We start from the raw sequence: 19,721 nt of genomic DNA on the forward strand, positions 1-19,721 counted from the left end.
GAGCTGAGCTGCCGTTTGTTTCTAGAAGGTCAACGGGCTCATAGTGATGTTACTAGTAGTTGACTGGGAGGTGTTTATTATCATTTGGGGAGAGTCCGCTGCCTGATGCTTAACTGCTAAACACCTATCTGCTAACCCCACCGCAGAAGCACTGACTCCATGCGCTCTGAATACGCACTGCTGATTGGCTGTTACCGCTCTGTGTGTAACCAATCAGATGGTTGTGTGGGTGGGACAATGCTGGGTGCTGTAGAGGACTGACAGAGACCGTGTGGAATCCCGTTCGGTACACAACGAACCGAACCGAACCGAAACCCCCATACCAAAATGGTTTAATACAAATACACGTACCGTTACACCATACTTGCCAACCCTCCCGGATTTTCCGGGAGACTCCCGAAATTCAGCGCCTCTCCCGAAAACCTCCCGGGACAAATTTTCTCCCGAAATTCAGGCGGAGCTGGAGGCCACGCCCCTCAAGCTCCATGCGCACCTGAGTGACGTGTTGACAGCCTGTTCACACGTCCGCTTTCCCACAACATAAACAGCTAATGATCGAGGGCGAGTTCTTGGTTTCTTATGTGGGTTTATTGTTAGGCAGTTTCATTAACGTCCTCCCAGCGCGGTAACAACACACAACAACAGCAGTCAAGTTGTGTCTACCGTAAAGCAGTTCGTCTGCCGTAAACAGCAATGTTGTGACACTTTTAAACAGGACAATACTGCCATCTACTGTACATGCATATGTGACCCACCCATAATGTGTCACATTTTTGTGTTGATTTATTTATTTTGTTTTGTGGTTTGAATTCGTTTTTGGAGCTGTCATTACACATTTATCAGTATTCACATTGGTCAGTAGGGGGCAGTAGGGCGTTTCTTCCCAATTGAATGCTATCACCTGCAGACCGGAAGTGTCTTGTCATTCTGATGAGCGCGACCAGTCTGTGAACAATTGAAACGTCCTGTGTGCTTTTTCCTCCTGTATAACAGGTTAGTTTTGGTGAATCAACTCACTGAATAATATCCATGTGATCTTTATAAGTTTAAGTACACATTCTGATGGTGGAGCCTAACTCTAAAGTGTTTGTGAGTTGTAGTTTGTATTTGTGAATGAATCCAGTGCACAGCTGCAGTAATCAATACAAAATGGCGACGTGAGTGCGCAATGTTTATATAGGAACTTCTGATCCTAATTCAGACTCCCAAATTAGAGCTCCCGTTTTCTTATTGATTTTATAATGTATATTTGTATAATGTGTGTGTTCTGAAATAGTGACAGAGAATAGAACAAGGATGGACAATTCAACCCTTAACTCATCAATGAGTAGATGAAGATGAGTGTTATGTGTGTGTATATGTGTAAATAAATGAACACTGAAATTCAAGTATTTCTTTTATTTATTTTTATATATATATATATATATATATATGTATATATATAAATAAATAAATAAATAAATAAAATTTTTTTATTACATATATATATATATATATATATGTAATAAAAAAATAAATATATATATATATATATATATATATATATATATATATATATATATATATATATATATATAGCTAGAATTCACTGAAAGTCAAGTATTTCTTATATATATCTCTCTTAACCACGCCCCACCCCCACCTCCCGAAATCGGAGGTCTCAAGGTTGGCAAGTATGCGTTACACCCCTATTTAATGTAGAATGATAATACATTTAAAAAAAAGCTAATAAGCTAGTTAGCTCTTTGTGATCACGTCGGGGCTAGAAGTAGTTCCTCTGCGTTAGCGCTTATAATCATTTCGCTAATACTCGGTTAATATTCAGGCAGGTCACATGTAAATAGAGTACTCGCATTAGCTGCATTGTTAGCCCCCTCGTATTTTACGAATTAGTAAGCATAAAAGAGAGAAACATGTTTTTGTTTGACATTGTGCATGATAGGCAACATTAATTTAAAAAAAAAAAGGTGCAGTTCCCCTTTAAATGCGTCATGTTGTGTTTTTAGCTAGCTTGCTAGCTAAGCGAGAGTCGCTAGCACTCACCTCGGTATCAAATGTTGCATTATAGTCGTTGTATCCCGAGTATATATCATCCTCCTCTGCCGCCAGGTGTACGTTTTCCATGCTGCGTGCCCGATTAGAGCGCCTGAGAGACGCTAATCGGTACTGAAACGGCAAAAGTAGTCGCCGAGTGGCGTTTTGTTGTCAATCCCAGAGCTGCTCGCTGTGAAGGCGGGACATATTTCAGTTTTACGACACCCGATTGGTCGCTCGCGCGTCACTCATCACACAGCTCCGCGCTCATTGGTCAAGACGGGTTTTTTTTAACAGTTGCTAGGATACAAGTGTAATGGACGACGCTAACTCGGTTCAGTTCTGAGTTGTTTCCGTTTAGCCGAGATCTTCTAGCAGGGTCAACACATGAACATTATCCATTGAAGAAATACTCGGTTCTAAGGCTGTGCTCGTTTATTTGTGTGACTGTTTTGGACCTTTCGCTTTGCCGTACGAGCACGATGCCACGTGACCGCAAGGGGGCGGGGAGACAGTTAGAAAGTGTGACAGAACGCAAATAATCTCTATTAATAATCAAAGAAATGAGCGGTCCTGACATGAAAATGATCACCGTCATCGGCAGGTGAGCGAGACAAGATCTAAGAGTGCATTCTTTATATTTGCATCCATCCAACTACATTCACTGTTATGCGTGCATTTCTGCTTTTTTACGTGACTAAACTGCAACACTTGGCGGCTTCCGGAGTGACCATAAAAGTACACACCACTGATCAAATACTCTTCTGTTGTTGTTGGGTTTTTTTAAAAAACATTTTAGCTATTTTAGATACTAAATGATTTAAAGACAGGCGAAATGAATTCACACCTTCATGTTATGATTTAACAAACTTTAAAAGTGCATGTGCTCACAACTATGTAGCTATAGGCGAGGGCGGACCTACGTCACTTCCGCCTGCCAATCCCCTAGCAACCGGTCGCCATATTGAATTCGTTGAAAACAAACCAGCTCACAGCGAACACAGCATTGACAGAAAAGGCATTTAACGAGGTTTCACGGCATTTTAAACTGTTCTAAATGGCGTATGATTATGTAAATAGTCTTTCCAGTGAGGCTAGGTTAAGATACGAGTTAAAATGTTCTGTAGTTGCATTAAACGACTGCCCTTACCGCCTTTCAGCAGATGTGTGGACTGATAATCCTATCATGGAATTTGGAAATCTTTATGTCTACCTCACAAGCGCACCAGGTCGGTTGTTAGCTTGAAAAAATATTGAGAGATTTGAGGGCTACAACTACAAGTAATGTTTGATTACAACAAAGGAGACTTGCAGACAGCATTTTACGACTGTCTTGAAAAGTTGATTAAATGGCAACATGAAAATTATAGGGTTTATTGGTTTTTAAAAACCCAACCGTTAAGTGCAAATTTAAATGAAACCGGTTTTCGAAAATAGCCTTTGTACCGTATGTTATTGTTGTGCAACAACAACAACTTCAGCTGTCGAACGTTATTCAGTAAAAATTCAACGGGTTCAACATTAGCATGGACGGTATAGCCAAGTTGTGGTTAAGAAGGTGGATTTTTGTTCCTTATATTTACCAGAAACGAAGTGATCCGAACACACGACCCGGGATTTTGGGGGACTCCAGTGAGAACCGTCCTCGTTTTCCCGGTGTAAAGCTGCGAGCCATTTGTCTCGTCTCTGTGGGCTTTTAGCACGCTTTGGCAGAACAAAATACGACCTTTGTTTTCCCTGTTTCCAGTTGTGGTTTGCACAACCAAAAACAACACCGTTTTTTGGCATTTTGGAGGCAGAATGACGGGTTTAATCAGCGCAGGTCGACAGGTTAAAGAGTAATGGCGACGGTTTGTTTTCAACGCCAGTCAGGTTGCTATGGCTCGAAGAACCCGTATGTAGCTCAGTTGCCCGGATGTCGGCCCTGCCCTATTAGGGAGGTAACGAGTCGTTTTAACAACGATTTGTTTTAACAACGATTTGATTCAGAATGTGTGGTTACCGGTACGATTCAGGCAGGATATTATTTTCTTATGCAGTTTGTACAGTTTTTTTTTCAGGTTAAATTGCAGCGGTTTGACCCATAGACATGTTATAAGTAGACGCAGCATTGGCTGCTGTGACGCGAGAAATTGGGCCGCCATCTTGAAGTGGTGATGAGGAGCAGGCGAGCAGCCTAAACTGACAGTTGACAGGTAGAAAACAAAGATGGTCCATCCATCCATCCATCCATCTTCTTCCGCTTATCCGAGGTCGGGTCGCGGGGGCAGCAGCCTAAGCAGAGAAGCCCAGACTTCCCTCTCCCCAGCCACTTCGTCCAGCTCTTCCTGTGGGACCCCGAGGCGTTCCCAGGCCAGCTGGGAGACATAGTCTTCCCAACGTGTCCTGGGTCTTCCCCGCGGCCTCCTACCGGTCGGACGTGCCCTAAACACCTCCCTAGGGAGGCGTTCGGGTGGCATCCTGACCAGATGCCCGAACCACCTCATCTGGCTCCTCTCGATGTGGAGGAGCAGCGGCTTTACTTTGAGCTCCTCCCGGATGGCAGAGCTTCTCACCCTATCTCTAAGGGAGAGCCCCGCCACCCGGCGGAGGAAACTCATTTGGGCCGCTTGTACCCGTGATCTTGTCCTTTCGGTCATAACCCAAAGCTCATGACCATAGGTGAGGATGGGAACGTAGATCGACCGGTAAATTGAGAGCTTTGCCTTCCGGCTCAGCTCCTTCTTCACCACAACGGATCGATACAGCGTCCGCATTACTGAAGACGCCGCACCGATCCGCCTGTCGATCTCACGATCCACTCTTCCCTCACTCGTGAACAAGACTCCGAGGTACTTGAACTCCTCCACTTGGGGCAAGATCTCCTCCCCAACCCGGAGATGGCACTCCACCCTTTTCCGGGCGAGAACCATGGACTCGGACTTGGAGGTGCTGATTCTCATCCCAGTCGCTTCACACTCGGCTGCGAACCGATCCAGCGAGAGCTGAAGATCCTGGCCAGATGAAGCCATCAGGACCACATCATCTGCAAAAAGCAGAGACCTAATCCTGCAGCCACCAAACCAGATCCCCTCAACGCCTTGACTGCGCCTAGAAATTCTGTCCATAAAAGTTATGAACAGAATCGGTGACAAAGGGCAGCCTTGGCGGAGTCCAACCCTCACTGGAAACGTGTCCGACTTACTACCGGCAATGCGGACCAAGCTCTGGCACTGAGCATACAGGGAGCGAACTGCCACAATCAGACAGTCGTTTTCCATGGCCTCACCGAACTCCTCCCATGTCCGAGTTTTTGCCTCTGCGACCGCTGAAGCCGCACACCGCTTGGCCTGTCGGTACCTGTCCGCTGCCTCAGGAGTCCTATGAGCCAAAAGAACCCGATAGGACTCCTTCTTCAGCTTGACGGCATCCCTCACCGCCGGTGTCCACCAACGGGTTCTAGGATTACCGCCACGACAAGCACCAACTACCTTGCGGCCACAGCTCCAATCAGCCACCTCGACAATAGAGGTGCGGAACATGGTCCATTCGGACTCAATGTCCAGCACCTCCCTCGTGACATGTTCAAAGTTCTTCCGGAGGTGGGAATTGAAACTCTCTCTGACAGGAGACTCTGCTAGACGTTCCCAGCAAACCCTCACAATGCGTTTGGGCCTGCCAGGTCTGTCCGGCATCCTCCCCCACCATCGCAGCCAACTCACCACCAGGTGGTGATCGGTAGAAAGCTCCGCCCCTCTCTTCACCCGAGTGTCCAAAACATGAGGCCGCAAATCCGATGACACAACTACAAAGTCGATCATGGAACTGCGGCCTAGGGTGTCCTGGTGCCAAGTGCACATATGGACACCCTTATGTTTGAACATGGTGTTCGTTATGGACAATCTGTGACGGGCACAAAAGTCCAATAACAAAACACCGCTCGGGTTCAGATCCGGGCAGCCATTCTTCCCAATCACGCCTCTCCAGGTTTCACTGTCGCTGCCAACATGAGCATTGAAGTCCCCCAGTAGAACGAGGGAATCACCCGGGGGAGCACTCTCAGTACTCCCTCGAGTGAATCCAAAAAGGGTGGGTACTCTGAGCTGCGGTTTGGCGCGTAAGCGCAAACCACAGTCAGGACCCGTTCCCCCACCCGAAGGCGGAGGGAAGCTACCCTCTCGTCCACCGGGTTGAACTCCAACGTACAGGCTCTGAGCCGGGGGGAAACAAGAATTGCCACCCCAGGCCGTCGCCTCTCACTGCCGGCAACGCCAGAGTGGAAGAGAGTCCAGCCCCTCTCGAGAGAACTGGTTCCAGAGCCCTTGCTGTGCGTCGAAGTGAGTCCGACTATATCTAGCCGGAACTTCTCCACCTCGCGCACTAGCTCAGGCTCCTTCCCCCCCAACGAGGTGACGTTCCACGTCCCAAGAGCTAGCTTCTGTAGCCGAGGATCGGACCGCCAAGTGCCCTGCCTTCGGCCTCCGCCCAGCTCACATCGCACCCGACCTCTATGACCCCTGCTATGGGTGGTGAGCCCATTGGAGGGGGGACCCACGTTGCCTCTTCGGGCTGTGCCCGGCCGGGCCCCATGGGGACAGGCCCGGCCACCAGGCGCTCGCCATCGTGCCCCACCTCCGGGCCTGGCTCCAGAGGGGGGCCCCGGTGACCTGCGTCCGGGCGAGGGAAATCTGGTGATGAGGGAAAGATGGTGTTCAGCGTTTTCCTGCTCAAATGAGCGGACTGTTGAAAATAGGAATCAGGGGATTACTTTTCACAAGGAAGATTTAACATTAACTTACTATTGGTTGTATTTTGTGAAAAGAATATTACCACAGAGTTGAGAAGGGGCAAAGATCTTCAATAGTACTGAAATCGTAGCCACTAGCAAGTATGACCATAATAGAATTGCTTGTCAATGAAATTAAATACATTTAAAAATGTCATACTTGAATAACAAAGTTGAAGTAAATGATTGTGACACCTAAAACAAAATTCACCAGCCGCCACTGATTATGATGCATTCTCATTTTAGGCAAAGTATAAGACAATACTTTCTTAACAGTATAATTGTAACCAGGAATAAGTCTTCAAGTAACTTGTAGCAGGGTTCTTCTCGGACCAATCGTACAAATGCCAGCAGTCACGTTTTTGTCTACCGTAAAGCAGCAATGTTGTGACACTCTTAAACAGGACAATACTGCCATCTACTGTACATGCATATGTGACAATAACATCTAGGGCTTTTAGAGAGTGCAGTGCACAACTGCGCACACAACAAGGAGACGAAGCAGAAGAATGAGGAAGATACGTTCATGGCGACGCCGACGACGAGTAAGATAAAAAAATACGCTTGTAAGTTCCAAGCCGCAGCTGCGATTGGACCTGGATAGCCTCCGGGAAGAAGTAGTGGACTACCAAGTGCTTGGCAGTGAAGATCTTTCTCAGGAAACAAAGATTGACCGGTTCTGGGCCATGCTAGGGAGAGATGGAAGATTCCAGACTCTAGTGCATTTGATGAAAGCACTTTTGTGCGTGCCACACAGCAATGCATCATCAGAGAGGGTGTTCAGCATGGTTAGAAAAATAGTGACAGAGAATAGAAAAAGGATGGACAATTCAACCCTTAACTCAACAATGAGTAGATGAGTGTTATGTGTGTGTATATGTGTAAATAAATGAACACTGAAATTCAAGTATTTCTTTTATTTATATATATATATATATATATGTATATATATATATATATATATATATATATATATATATATATATATATATATATATATATATATATATATATATATATATATATATATATATATATATATATATATATATATATATATAGCTAGAATTCACTGAAAGTCAAGTATTTCATCAGAGGTGGGTAGAGTAGCCAGAAATTGTACTCAAGTAAGAGTACTGTTACTTTAGAGATGTATTACTCAAGTAAAAGTAAGGAGTAGTCACCCAAATATTTACTTGAGTAAAAGTAAAAAGTATGTTGTGAAAAAACTACTCAAGTACTGAGTAACTGATGAGTAACATACACACACACATATCATATATATACATATATACACACAAACATATATATATATATATATAAACACACACACACACATATATATATATATATATACATACACACATATATATATATATATATATATATATATATATATATACACACATATATATATATATATATATATATATATATATATATATATATATACATACATTGATATATACAGTATATAATTTATATTTATTTATTTTGCCGTTTTTGTTTACATGTTAAAGGTGTTTTAATGAATATACAGGCATGTTTAACACATATAGATTCCTTTCTTTCATGAAGACAAGAATATAAGTTGGTGTATTACCTGATTCTGATGACTTGCATTGATTGTAATCAGACAGTAGTGATGATAACGTCCACGTTTTCAAATAGAGGAGAAAAAAAGTTCCTCCTTTCTGTCTAATACCACATGAAAGTGGTTGGTTTTTGGCATCTTATTTGTCCAGCTTCCATATTCGTTTTTATACACTTTACAAGAAATACATTGGCGGCAAACTCCGTAGCTTGCTAGCTTGTTTGCGCTGGCTTTCGGAGACTCTTATTTTGAAAGCGCAGGCGCGATGGAGCGGCACTTTTATTGTGAAGACAGGAACTGTGCAGTCAGTCTTTAGGCTTTTGACGGGATGTACGGTTGAAATGGAAAAGGGTCTTTTTTCCTTCACACTTTTGATTGATTGGAACTTTTATTAGTAGATTGCACAGTACAGTACATATTCCGTACAAATGACCACTAAATGGTAACACCCCAATAAGTTTTTCAACTTGTTTAAGTCAGGTCATGTGACCCCTGGCTCTGTTTGATTGGTCCAACGTCACCAGTGACTGCATCTGATTGGTGGAACGGAGTGAACGTCACCAGTGACTGTATTTGTTGAAACGCAGGCACTATGAAGGTCTGTCTGACAGACCAAAACAAACAAAGCGTGCATTAACAGATCGATAAAAATTAGTAGCGAGTAGCGAGCTGAATGTAGATAAAAGTAGCGGAATAAAAGTAGCGTTTCTTCTCTATAAATATACTCAAGTAAAAGTAAAAGTATGTTGCATTAAAACTACTCTTAGAAGTACAATTTATCCCAAAAGTTACTCAAGTAGATGTAACGGAGTAAATGTAGCGCGTTACTACCCACCTCTGTATTTCATATATATATATATATATATATATATATATATATATATATATATATATATATATATATATATGAAATACTTGACTTGGTGAATTCTAGTTGTAAATATACTCCTCCCCTCTTAACCACGCCCCCGACCACGCCCCCCACCCCCGACCCACCTCCCGAAATCGGAGGTCTCAAGGTTGGCAAGTATGCTCCTGCCAAATGAATTGCACTGAGTGGAGCGGATCACCACTCCAAGATGGCGGCCCTGCGGCTCGTCAGCGCCAGTAGGCAGTAGCGCACCATGCTGCTTCTACTTATAAGATGTCTATGGTTTGACCTGCTACTACTCTCATTTAATAAACAGCTACAATAGCCGAGGAAGGTCACAACAAATACAAACGCCACAACACGACAATACAGAGACGGAACAGAAGTGAATGTGGACAAGTTTTGGCGATTCACCGACTCCCCGGCTTGTAAAGTTAAAAATGGTGTAAAGAAGGAAGTTGTAAAAGTAGGTGAAGTGTCACCACTTGTTCATTCAGAAGTAACTTGTTCAATAATACTAAATATACCATGTACAGAAAGTTGGTCCATCACATCCTTAATTGTGGTTGAAAGTTGTGTTTTGGCTTTATGTTATGGTTTTGTGGCGTTTGTATTTGTTGAGGCTTTTGCAATCGTGCTGTAGCTGAAAGTTGTTGTGTTGTCTTGTCGCATCTGCAGTTATTGTGACCTTTCCTTATGCACAGTAGCTATTAGGGGTGTCAGCCCTGATGCGTACAATTCCAGTGCAGTAGTGAAAGTTGAGCAGACGTGCAGAGTTTTGTGCAGAATGACTTTAGAGTCCTTTTGATGCCACCCACAGTGGGCTGATTGGCCGCTCCTGGGCCATGGTGTTTGCCAGTGGAGGCTACAGCGTGAAGATGTACGACAAGCAGCCAGGCCAAGCAGTCAGTGCCATCGCAGAGATCAGGTCAGTAGTCCTCACAGTCCCTTTGTGCCAACAATACACTCCTTCAATGGATTGGAAGCTGTGCCTGCAACCATTCATCCAATCAATCAATTAGAAACAAAGCTTCGATTGATATTCTGTGGCTTCCATTTATTGTTTAATGAGTGGAACTAATCAAATAAAAACCAGGACCACATAAAATAACGTAAATTAAGATGAACAAATGGTAAAAAAATGGCAAAAGAAGGTAAGTTGGAGGTTAAAAAGGTAGATATAAGGTAATAGAAGTCAATTAAAGGTTTAAAAAAAAAAGTAAAATAGAGTGAAATGGAATAGGTAAATGGAAGGTAAAATAAGTAAGTAATTTATTAAGGAAAATAAGGTAAAAAAAAAAAAAAAAGGTCAATAAAGGTAGTAAATAAAAAGTAAAATGAGGTAATTAAAAGGTAAAATAATGTATATAAAAGGCCAAATAAAGATTATAGAAGGAAAAATAAGGACTATAGAAGATTTAAAAAAAAAGTAAATAAAGGGTAATAGAAATAATATAAAAGTAAATATTGAAAGTAAAGAAATATTTAAAAAAGGTAAAGGAAGGTAAATAAGTTAAATAGAAGGTAAAATAATGTAAATAAAAGATCAAATAAGTTAAATATGTTATGATCCGCTGCCTGGATCATATTTTTGTTTTTGTTTTCAAATCACTTGTGTTTTCAGCACCTCTTGAGTTTGTTTCTGTTGCCATGACGGCAGATTATAATCACCTGCCTCTGGTTAGTGTTCCGGACACGCACCTGTTGCCCTGGGCACTAATCAGAGGGCTATTTAGTTTACGCGCTGGCCTCACCCGGTCTGTTGGTCTTGTTTGCTCCTACGCAACAAGTTACGCTCTTGGTTTCTCTCATAGTCTACAGTTTTGATATTAGCATCTTTTGGCTACCCTCTTGTTTTCCGTGCCGTGGTGCACCGCGCAGCATTTTGTTCTGCAATCAGAATAAATCATTTATTCTCACCTGCAAGCCGCTTCCTGACATCCCTCTGCATCTTGAAAAGACGACCTCCGGCATCACAATGCCACGCAAGCGTAACAAAATAGAAGGTAAAAAAAAAAGGAAAATAAATGGTTAAATATAAGGTAAAAGAAGGTAAATAAAATAACTTAAAAAGAAGAAATATAGAAGGTAAAATAAGTAAATAAAAGCTAAAGAATAGGTAAACAAGGTCAAAGAAGGAATATTGAAAGTAAAAGATAAAAGTTTGGTAGAAGGTAAACAAAATGTAAAATAAGTTCAATAGAAGGTAAATAAAAGGTAAAATAAGGTAAATAGAAGGTAAACATAAGGTAAAATAAGTTCAATAGAAGGTAAAACAAGGTCAAATCCAGTCAAAAAAGATATATATAGAAGGAAATGAAGGATATGGCAAGTAAACTATTTTCCCTAAAATATGCACTGGGGCTAAAAAGTGTGTTTTATCCGATGACTCCATTAATCGAACAAACTAATCCATTATTATTTGACTACTAAAATCTTCGATAGCTGTAGCTCTACTTTTATTGCATGCTTTTTAGCCCTCAGCTTGTATAACGACAACAAAGACTCTTGAATGTTGCAATCTCTCTGTTGGTTACCAAACGTGCAGAAAGACGGGTGGAACATTAACAAGGTCCGTGTCCAAAACATGGAGCAAAGCATCCGTGTGAGGCTGGTTGACCATTAGACATCTGACCCTCATGCTGGACTTCTGCTCATTTAAATGTGCTTGACCATTAGACATTAGACCCTCATGCATCTGTAATAGAGATAGGGTTTTTACAGGGCTGAGACCATACCCATTATTATAGTCAAGTATATTAGAAGGACTTACTCATTAGCAGTACAAGTCATTTAAACATGATTATTATATGTTAGTAAACAACTTTAAGGGTTTTTTTACATTATTTTTAGGACAGGTGGGACCAGTAGTGACATAATTATATACAGTATATTATATTATTTATTATCTATTCTTCTGAATTTCCCCCAGGGATCAATAAAGTACGTTCTATTCTATTCTATAATGTTTGACGTTTATCGTTGAGACATTTTTCAAGGTGGCTGACATAATCTCTTCCTGGATGTTACAGAAAGTATAAGAATGTGTGAGCTTTGCTTACATAATCATCTCATATTTGTCAAAACATTGACACAAAGTTTGCATTTTTGTCAGAGATATCTTTTCTATCATCTTCATCTCCATTCATGTTTGTTGTGTTATTTGATTGAATGACGGAACATGAAACTGGTGGCGCTCCTTTAACGAGCCCACGCTGCGAGTGTTGCAGATGGAGACTTGTCGAGCGACTCCATCGCTGCCGTAGCCAAAACAAACAAGACACCAGGAAAGAAAGACAAAACCTGGATTTCCTGGCAACATTTTTAACATTTTGACAGGTTGCTTCTCCAGTCAAGCTATTTTTTGGTTTTTACTTTTTATAGATGTATAAAAAGTAAAAACTGCATTAGAAGAAAAGAAAGGGTGGCGTGGCGGCGTAAAAGCAGCTCAGCAGACCGGAGAATAATTTTCACAAGAACTCAAATAAATTATATTACATCTTAGAATTATTGACAATAAGAGTAATTTTTATTCATAAATGAGTAAAAAAAAAATTGGGCTCCAGCTAATGCAGGACTAAAGCTGTTTTAAAAAAATATATATATATACATACATATGTACAGCATATATCTATATACACACACACATATATATATATATATATATATATATATATATATATATATATATATATATATATATATATATATATATATATATATATATATATACACATATACACACATATATACACATTTGTATGTATTTATACAGTAAATACATATGTATGTGTGTATGTATATATATAAATACATATGAGTGTGTGTGTATATATATACATAAATATGTATGTATATAAATGTATGTGTATATGTATATAAATATGTATATATGTATATTAATATATATGTGTAAGTGTGTATATATGCACAGTATGTATATGTATATATATATATATATATATATGTGTGTCTATATATATATATATATATATATATATATATATATATATATATATATATATATATAGATGGATGGATGATGGATGGATATATATATATATATATAAAAAAAAAAATATATATGTATATATATATGTATATATGTGTGTGTGTGTGTGTGTATATACCGTATTTTCCGCACTGTAATGCGCACCTAAAAACCTCAAATTTTCTCAAAAGCTGACAGTGCGCCTTATAATCCAGTGCGCCTTATATATGGACCAATATTGAGCCACAACAGGTCTCGCAACTACGGGATGCATAAAGTAACCCCAGCCTCTACTGTAGCGTCTATTCTATGCGCCTTATAATGTGGTGCGCCTTATATATGAACAAAGTTTTAAAATAGGCCATTCATTGAAGGTGCGCCTTATAATCCGGTGCGCCTTATAGTGCGGAAAATACGGTATATATATATATATATATATATATATATATGTATATATATATGTATATATATATATATGTGTGTGTATATATATATATATATGTATGTATATATATATATGTGTGTGTGTATATATATATATATATATATATATATATATGTGTGTGTGTATATATATATATATATATATATATATACACATTATTATACATATATACACATATGTATGTATATATACAGTAAATACATATGTATGTATGTGTATCTGTGATGAGGTGGTGTCTTGTCCAGGGTGTACCCCGCCTTCCGCCTGATTGTAGCTGAGATAGGCTCCAGCGCCCCCTGCGACCCCGAAGGGATTAAGCGGTAGAAAATGGATGTATGTATGTATGTATAAATACATATGAATATATGTGTATATACAGTATATACATAAATATGCATGTATATATATGTATATGTATGTTAATGTGTATATATGTGTGTCTATATATAGTGTGTGAATATATAATTGTGTGTATATATAAAAATGTGTGTGTATGTGTATATATGTATATATATATATATACACACTGTATGTATATATATATATAAATATACATATACAGTATATATGTATATATATATGTATATATATATATGTATGTATATATATATTTATATATATATATATATATATATGTATATATATATATATATATATACATACATATATATATATATATATATATATATATATCTATATATATATATATGCTTCACTACTATATATATAATTAACTAATTATTATTTTTGACTACTAAATACAGGCATCCTACAATGTATGTATATATTATATCTGCTGATTTAGTTTGGTTAAAGTTGTAAAAACAAAAAGAAAAAGGAGATACGGATGAAAAAACAGATTGATACTGATATACGTCTAAATGCCAAATATGGCAGCTGATAATCAGGTGAATACTAATGTGTAGTAGTGGTCACAATAACCAGGTGAATACTAATGTATAGTAGTGGTCACAATAATCAGGTGAATACTAATGTGTAGTAGTGGTCACAATAATCAGGTGAATACTAATGTGTAGTAGTGGTCACAATAATCAGGTGAATACTAATGTGTAGTAGTGGTAACAATAATCAGGTGAATACTAATGTGTAGTAGTGGTCACAATAATCAGGTGAATACTAATGTGTAGTAGTGGTCACAATAATCAGGTGAATACTAATGTGTAGTAGTGGTCACAATAATCAGGTGAATACTAATGTGTAGTAGTGGTCACAATACTAATGTGTAGTAGTGGTCACAAGGTGCTTGGTTGCAGGTTTCAAGTTGATGTTGATGTTGTGCTGCTTCAGGAAACAGATGATGGAGTTGGAGGAAGCAGGAATGCTGAGAGGACAACTGAGTGCCACACAGCAGATGTCCCTGCTCAGTACTCAGGATGATCTGCAGCTCGCACTGCAGGACGCATTCTTTGTCCAGGTCGTTGTCCCCAATGTTACCTGACTAGCTATCTAGTAACAGTCTTCAACCATCAACACTCAACACTAGTCAGGGTCTCCCCCAGATTTGTCCAAGTAGTTGTCCCGAATGTTACCTAACTAGCTATCTAGCAAGAGTCTTCAACCATCAGCACTCAACACTAGTCAGGGTCTCCCCCAGATTTGTCCAAGTAGTTGTCCCGAATGTTACCTAACTAGCTATCTAGCAAGAGTCTTCAACACTCAACACTAGTTAGGGTCTCCCTCAGATTTGTCCAGGTAGTTGTCCCGATTCTTACCTAACTAGCTATCTAGCAAGAGTCTTCAACCATCAACACTCAAGACTAGTCAGGGTCTCCCCCAGATTTGTCCAGGTAGTTGTCCCGAATGTTACCTAACTAGCTATCTAGCAAGAGTCTTCAACCATCAACACTCAACACTAGTCAGGGTCTCCCCCAGATTTGTCCAGGTAGTTGTCCCGAATCTTACCTGACTAGCTATCTAGCAAGAGTCTTAAACCATCAACACTCAAGACTAGTCAGGGTCTCCCCCAGATTTGTCCAGGTAGTTGTCCCAAATGTTACCTAACTAGCTATCTAGCAAGAGTCTTCAACACTCAACACTAGTTAGGGTCTCCCTCAGATTTGTCCAGGTAGTTGTCCCGAATGTTACCTAACTAGCTATCTAGCAAGAGTCTTCAACCATCAACACTCAAGACTAGTCAGGGTCTCCCCCAGATTTGTCCAGGTAGTTGTCCCGAATCTTACCTGACTAGCTATCTAGCAAGAGTCTTCAACCATCAACACTAGTTAGGGTCTCCCTCAGATTTGTCCAGGTAGTTGTCCCGAATCTTACCTAACTAGCTATCTAGCAAGAGTCTTCAACCATCAACACTCAACACTAGTCAGGGTCTCCCCCAGATTTGTCCAGGTAGTTGTCCCGAATCTTACCTGACTAGCTATCTAGCAAGAGTCTTAAACCATCAACACTCAAGACTAGTCAGGGTCTCCCCCAGATTTGTCCAGGTAGTTGTCCCAAATGTTACCTAACTAGCTATCTAGCAAGAGTCTTCAACACTCAACACTAGTTAGGGTCTCCCTCAGATTTGTCCAGGTAGTTGTCCCGAATGTTACCTAACTAGCTATCTAGCAAGAGTCTTCAACCATCAACACTCAAGACTAGTCAGGGTCTCCCCCAGATTTGTCCAGGTAGTTGTCCCGAATCTTACCTGACTAGCTATCTAGCAAGAGTCTTCAACCATCAACACTTAACACTAGTCTGGGTCTCCCCCAGATTTGTCCAGGTAGTTGTCCCGAATCTTACCTGACTAGCTATCTAGCAAGAGTCTTCAACCATCAACACTAGTTAGGGTCTCCCTCAGATTTGTCCAGGTAGTTGTCCCGAATCTTACCTAACTAGCTATCTAGCAAGAGTCTTCAACCATCAACACTCAAGACTAGTCAGGGTCTCCCCCAGATTTGTCCAGGTAGTTGTCCCGAATGTTACCTAACTAGCTATCTAGCAAGAGTCTTCAACCATCAACACTCAAGACTAGTCAGGGTCTCCCTCAGATTTGTCCAGGTAGTTGTCCCGAATCTTACCTGACTAGCTATCTAGCAAGAGTCTTCAACCATCAACACTAGTTAGGGTCTCCCTCAGATTAGTCCAGGATGTTGTCCCGTATCTTACCTGACTAGCTATCTAGCAAGAGTCTTCAACCATCAACACTCAACACTAGTCAGGGTCTCCCTCAGATTTGTCCAGGTAGTTGTCCCGAATCTTACCTGACTAGCTATCTAGCAAGAGTCTTCAACCATCAACACTTAACACTAGTCTGGGTCTCCCCCAGATTTGTCCAGGTAGTTGTCCCGAATCTTACCTGACTAGCTATCTAGCAAGAGTCTTCAACCATCAACACTAGTTAGGGTCTCCCTCAGATTTGTCCAGGTAGTTGTCCCGAATCTTACCTAACTAGCTATCTAGCAAGAGTCTTCAACCATCAACACTCAAGACTAGTCAGGGTCTCCCCCAGATTTGTCCAGGTAGTTGTCCCGAATGTTACCTAACTAGCTATCTAGCAAGAGTCTTCAACCATCAACACTCAAGACTAGTCAGGGTCTCCCTCAGATTTGTCCAGGTAGTTGTCCCGAATCTTACCTGACTAGCTATCTAGCAAGAGTCTTCAACCATCAACACTAGTTAGGGTCTCCCTCAGATTAGTCCAGGATGTTGTCCCGTATCTTACCTGACTAGCTATCTAGCAAGAGTCTTCAACCATCAACACTCAACACTAGTCAGGGTCTCCCTCAGATTTGTCCAGGTAGTTGTCCCGAATCTTACCTGACTAGCTATCTAGCAAGAGTCTTCAACCATCAACACTTAACACTAGTCTGGGTCTCCCCCAGATTTGTCCAGGTAGTTGTCCCGAATGTTACCTAACTAGCTATCTAGCAAGAGTCTTCAACACTCAACACTAGTCAGGGTCTCCCCCAGATTTGTCCAGGTAGTTGTCCCGAATGTTACCTAACTAGCTATCTAGCAAGAGTCTTCAACCATCAACATTTAACACTAGTCAGGGTCTCCCCCAGATTTGTCCAGGTAGTTGTCCCGAATGTTACCTAACTAGCTATCTAGCAAGAGTCTTCAACCATCAACACTAGTTAGGGTCTCCCTCAGATTAGTCCAGGATGTTGTCCCGTATCTTACCTGACTAGCTATCTAGCAAGAGTCTTCAACCATCAACACTCAACACTAGTTAGGGTCTCCCCCAGATTTGTCCAGGTAGTTGTCCCGCATGTTACCTAACTATCTATCTAGCAAGAGTCTTCAACACTCAACACTAGTTAGGGTCTCCCTCAGATTTGTCCAGGTCGTTGTCCCGAATCTTACCTGACTAGCTATCTAGCAAGAGTCTTCAACCATCACTTTGAATGACGTAGAAGGCAACATTGAATAATGTGGTCTACCGCATTGAATGACGTGTGTGTGTGTGTGTGTGTGTGTGTGTGTGTGTGTGTGTGTGTGTGTGTGTGTGTGTGTGTGTGTTTCCAGGAGTGTGTGTTTGAGCAGCTGGAGGTGAAGCAGGACATCTTCCAGGTGGTGGAGCCTCTGGTGGGGAAGGACGTGATCCTGAGCAGCTCCACTTCCTGTCTGGTGCCCAGCAAGGTCTTTTCCAAAGTCCAGAACAGGAGTCGCTGCATCGTCTCCCACCCGGTTTGTTGCCACCTTTCAACCTCACACGTGTCAAAATCAAATCCATACATTTAGCGTAGACTATTAGCTAGATAGCTAATATTGGTATACAGCGCTATCTCCTTTTTCATTGGCCGCTCCAACATGTCGTGTGAAATCCAAACCTTACAAAAACCAAACACATTTTTCAATTAAAAATAAATCCTAAACACATGTTACAGAAAATAATTATACTTGAACACGTCAAGAAATAGTGTTTCTCACCTTGTTTATCATAGTGCTGGCACTCGTAACTTCCGTGCTCTTATTTTGTTACATGTGTTTCCTGTTTTGTGTTGGATGCATTCCCTTGACACCTGTAGCAGGAGGATGAAGTGTTTATAGATACTTACTACATAGATACTTGCTACTAGACATACAGATATAGAAACTAGATACTAGATATAGATCCTAAATACATAGAGACTAAATATATACTAGATATGTCGTACAGTACTAGCCTGTATGTTAAATGTATTTTGGGTCTTGTTGCCTTTTCCTCGTTCCCTGGTCTTTATTTTCATTCTGAATAGAGATGTCCGATAATATCGGCCGATAAATGCTTTAAAATGTAATATCGGAAATTATCGGTATCGTTTTTTTTTTTATCGGTATTGTGTTTTTTGTTGTTTTTTTGTTTTTTGTTTTTATTAAATATAAATAAATAAATAAATCAACATAAAAGACACAAGATACACTTACAATTAGTGCACCAACCCAAAAAACCTCCCTCATCCTAGTAACAGAAAGGTTTGGTTCTTTCTGTTATTAATATTCTGGTTCCTACATTAGATTAGATTAGATTAGATTTATTGGTCCCCTTGGGGAAATTCATTGTCACTGCCGTACATTTAAACACTAGACATTACACATCGCACAAAAAAAAATAACAAAAAGACATCATACATGACTAACACACATTTACAGCCATTATATATCAATATATATCAATACAGTCTGCAAGGGATACTAATAGTACTAAACTTTGACAGTTAATTTTACTCATTTTCATTAATTACTAGTTTCTATTTAACTGTTTCTATATTGTTTTACTTTCTTTTTTATTCAAGAAAATGTTTTTAATTTATATATCTTATTTTATTTTATAATTTTTTTTAAAAAGGACCTTATCTTCACCATACCTGGTTGTCCAAATGAGCAAATTAGGCATATTAATGTGTTAATTCCACGACTGTATATATCAGTATCGGTTGATATCGGTATCGGTAATTAAAGAGTTGGACAATATCGGATATCGGCAAAAAGCCATTATCGGACATCGCTAGTTCTGAAGATACTTTTTCCTGCATGCTATTTCTGTCTCTGGATCCTAAAATAAGTGAATAAAAAGTAAAA

The 19,721-nt window shown here is 40.2% G+C and overlaps 2 protein-coding genes across 2 annotated transcripts in view; one reads left to right on the forward strand and one right to left on the reverse strand.

Moving 5' to 3' along the window:
- ift88 (intraflagellar transport 88 homolog) overlaps nucleotides 1-2,237 on the reverse strand; it is a 98,497-nt gene extending 96,260 nt beyond the window's left edge. The window contains exon 1 of the mRNA XM_061926110.2: nucleotides 2,044-2,237. Coding sequence (XP_061782094.1) covers nucleotides 2,044-2,124 — 81 coding nt within the window. The 5' untranslated portion in view covers nucleotides 2,125-2,237. The remainder of the gene's footprint in view (nucleotides 1-2,043) is intronic.
- cryl1 (crystallin, lambda 1) overlaps nucleotides 2,123-19,721 on the forward strand; it is a 49,936-nt gene continuing 32,337 nt past the window's right edge. Inside the window, exons 1-4 of the mRNA XM_061926112.1 lie at nucleotides 2,123-2,638; nucleotides 10,085-10,192; nucleotides 15,009-15,135; nucleotides 18,186-18,347. Coding sequence (XP_061782096.1) covers nucleotides 2,598-2,638; nucleotides 10,085-10,192; nucleotides 15,009-15,135; nucleotides 18,186-18,347 — 438 coding nt within the window. The 5' untranslated portion in view covers nucleotides 2,123-2,597. The remainder of the gene's footprint in view (nucleotides 2,639-10,084; nucleotides 10,193-15,008; nucleotides 15,136-18,185; nucleotides 18,348-19,721) is intronic.

This window comes from Nerophis lumbriciformis, linkage group LG31, assembly GCF_033978685.3.
Source record: "Nerophis lumbriciformis linkage group LG31, RoL_Nlum_v2.1, whole genome shotgun sequence".
Classification (NCBI taxonomy): domain Eukaryota; kingdom Metazoa; phylum Chordata; class Actinopteri; order Syngnathiformes; family Syngnathidae; genus Nerophis; species Nerophis lumbriciformis.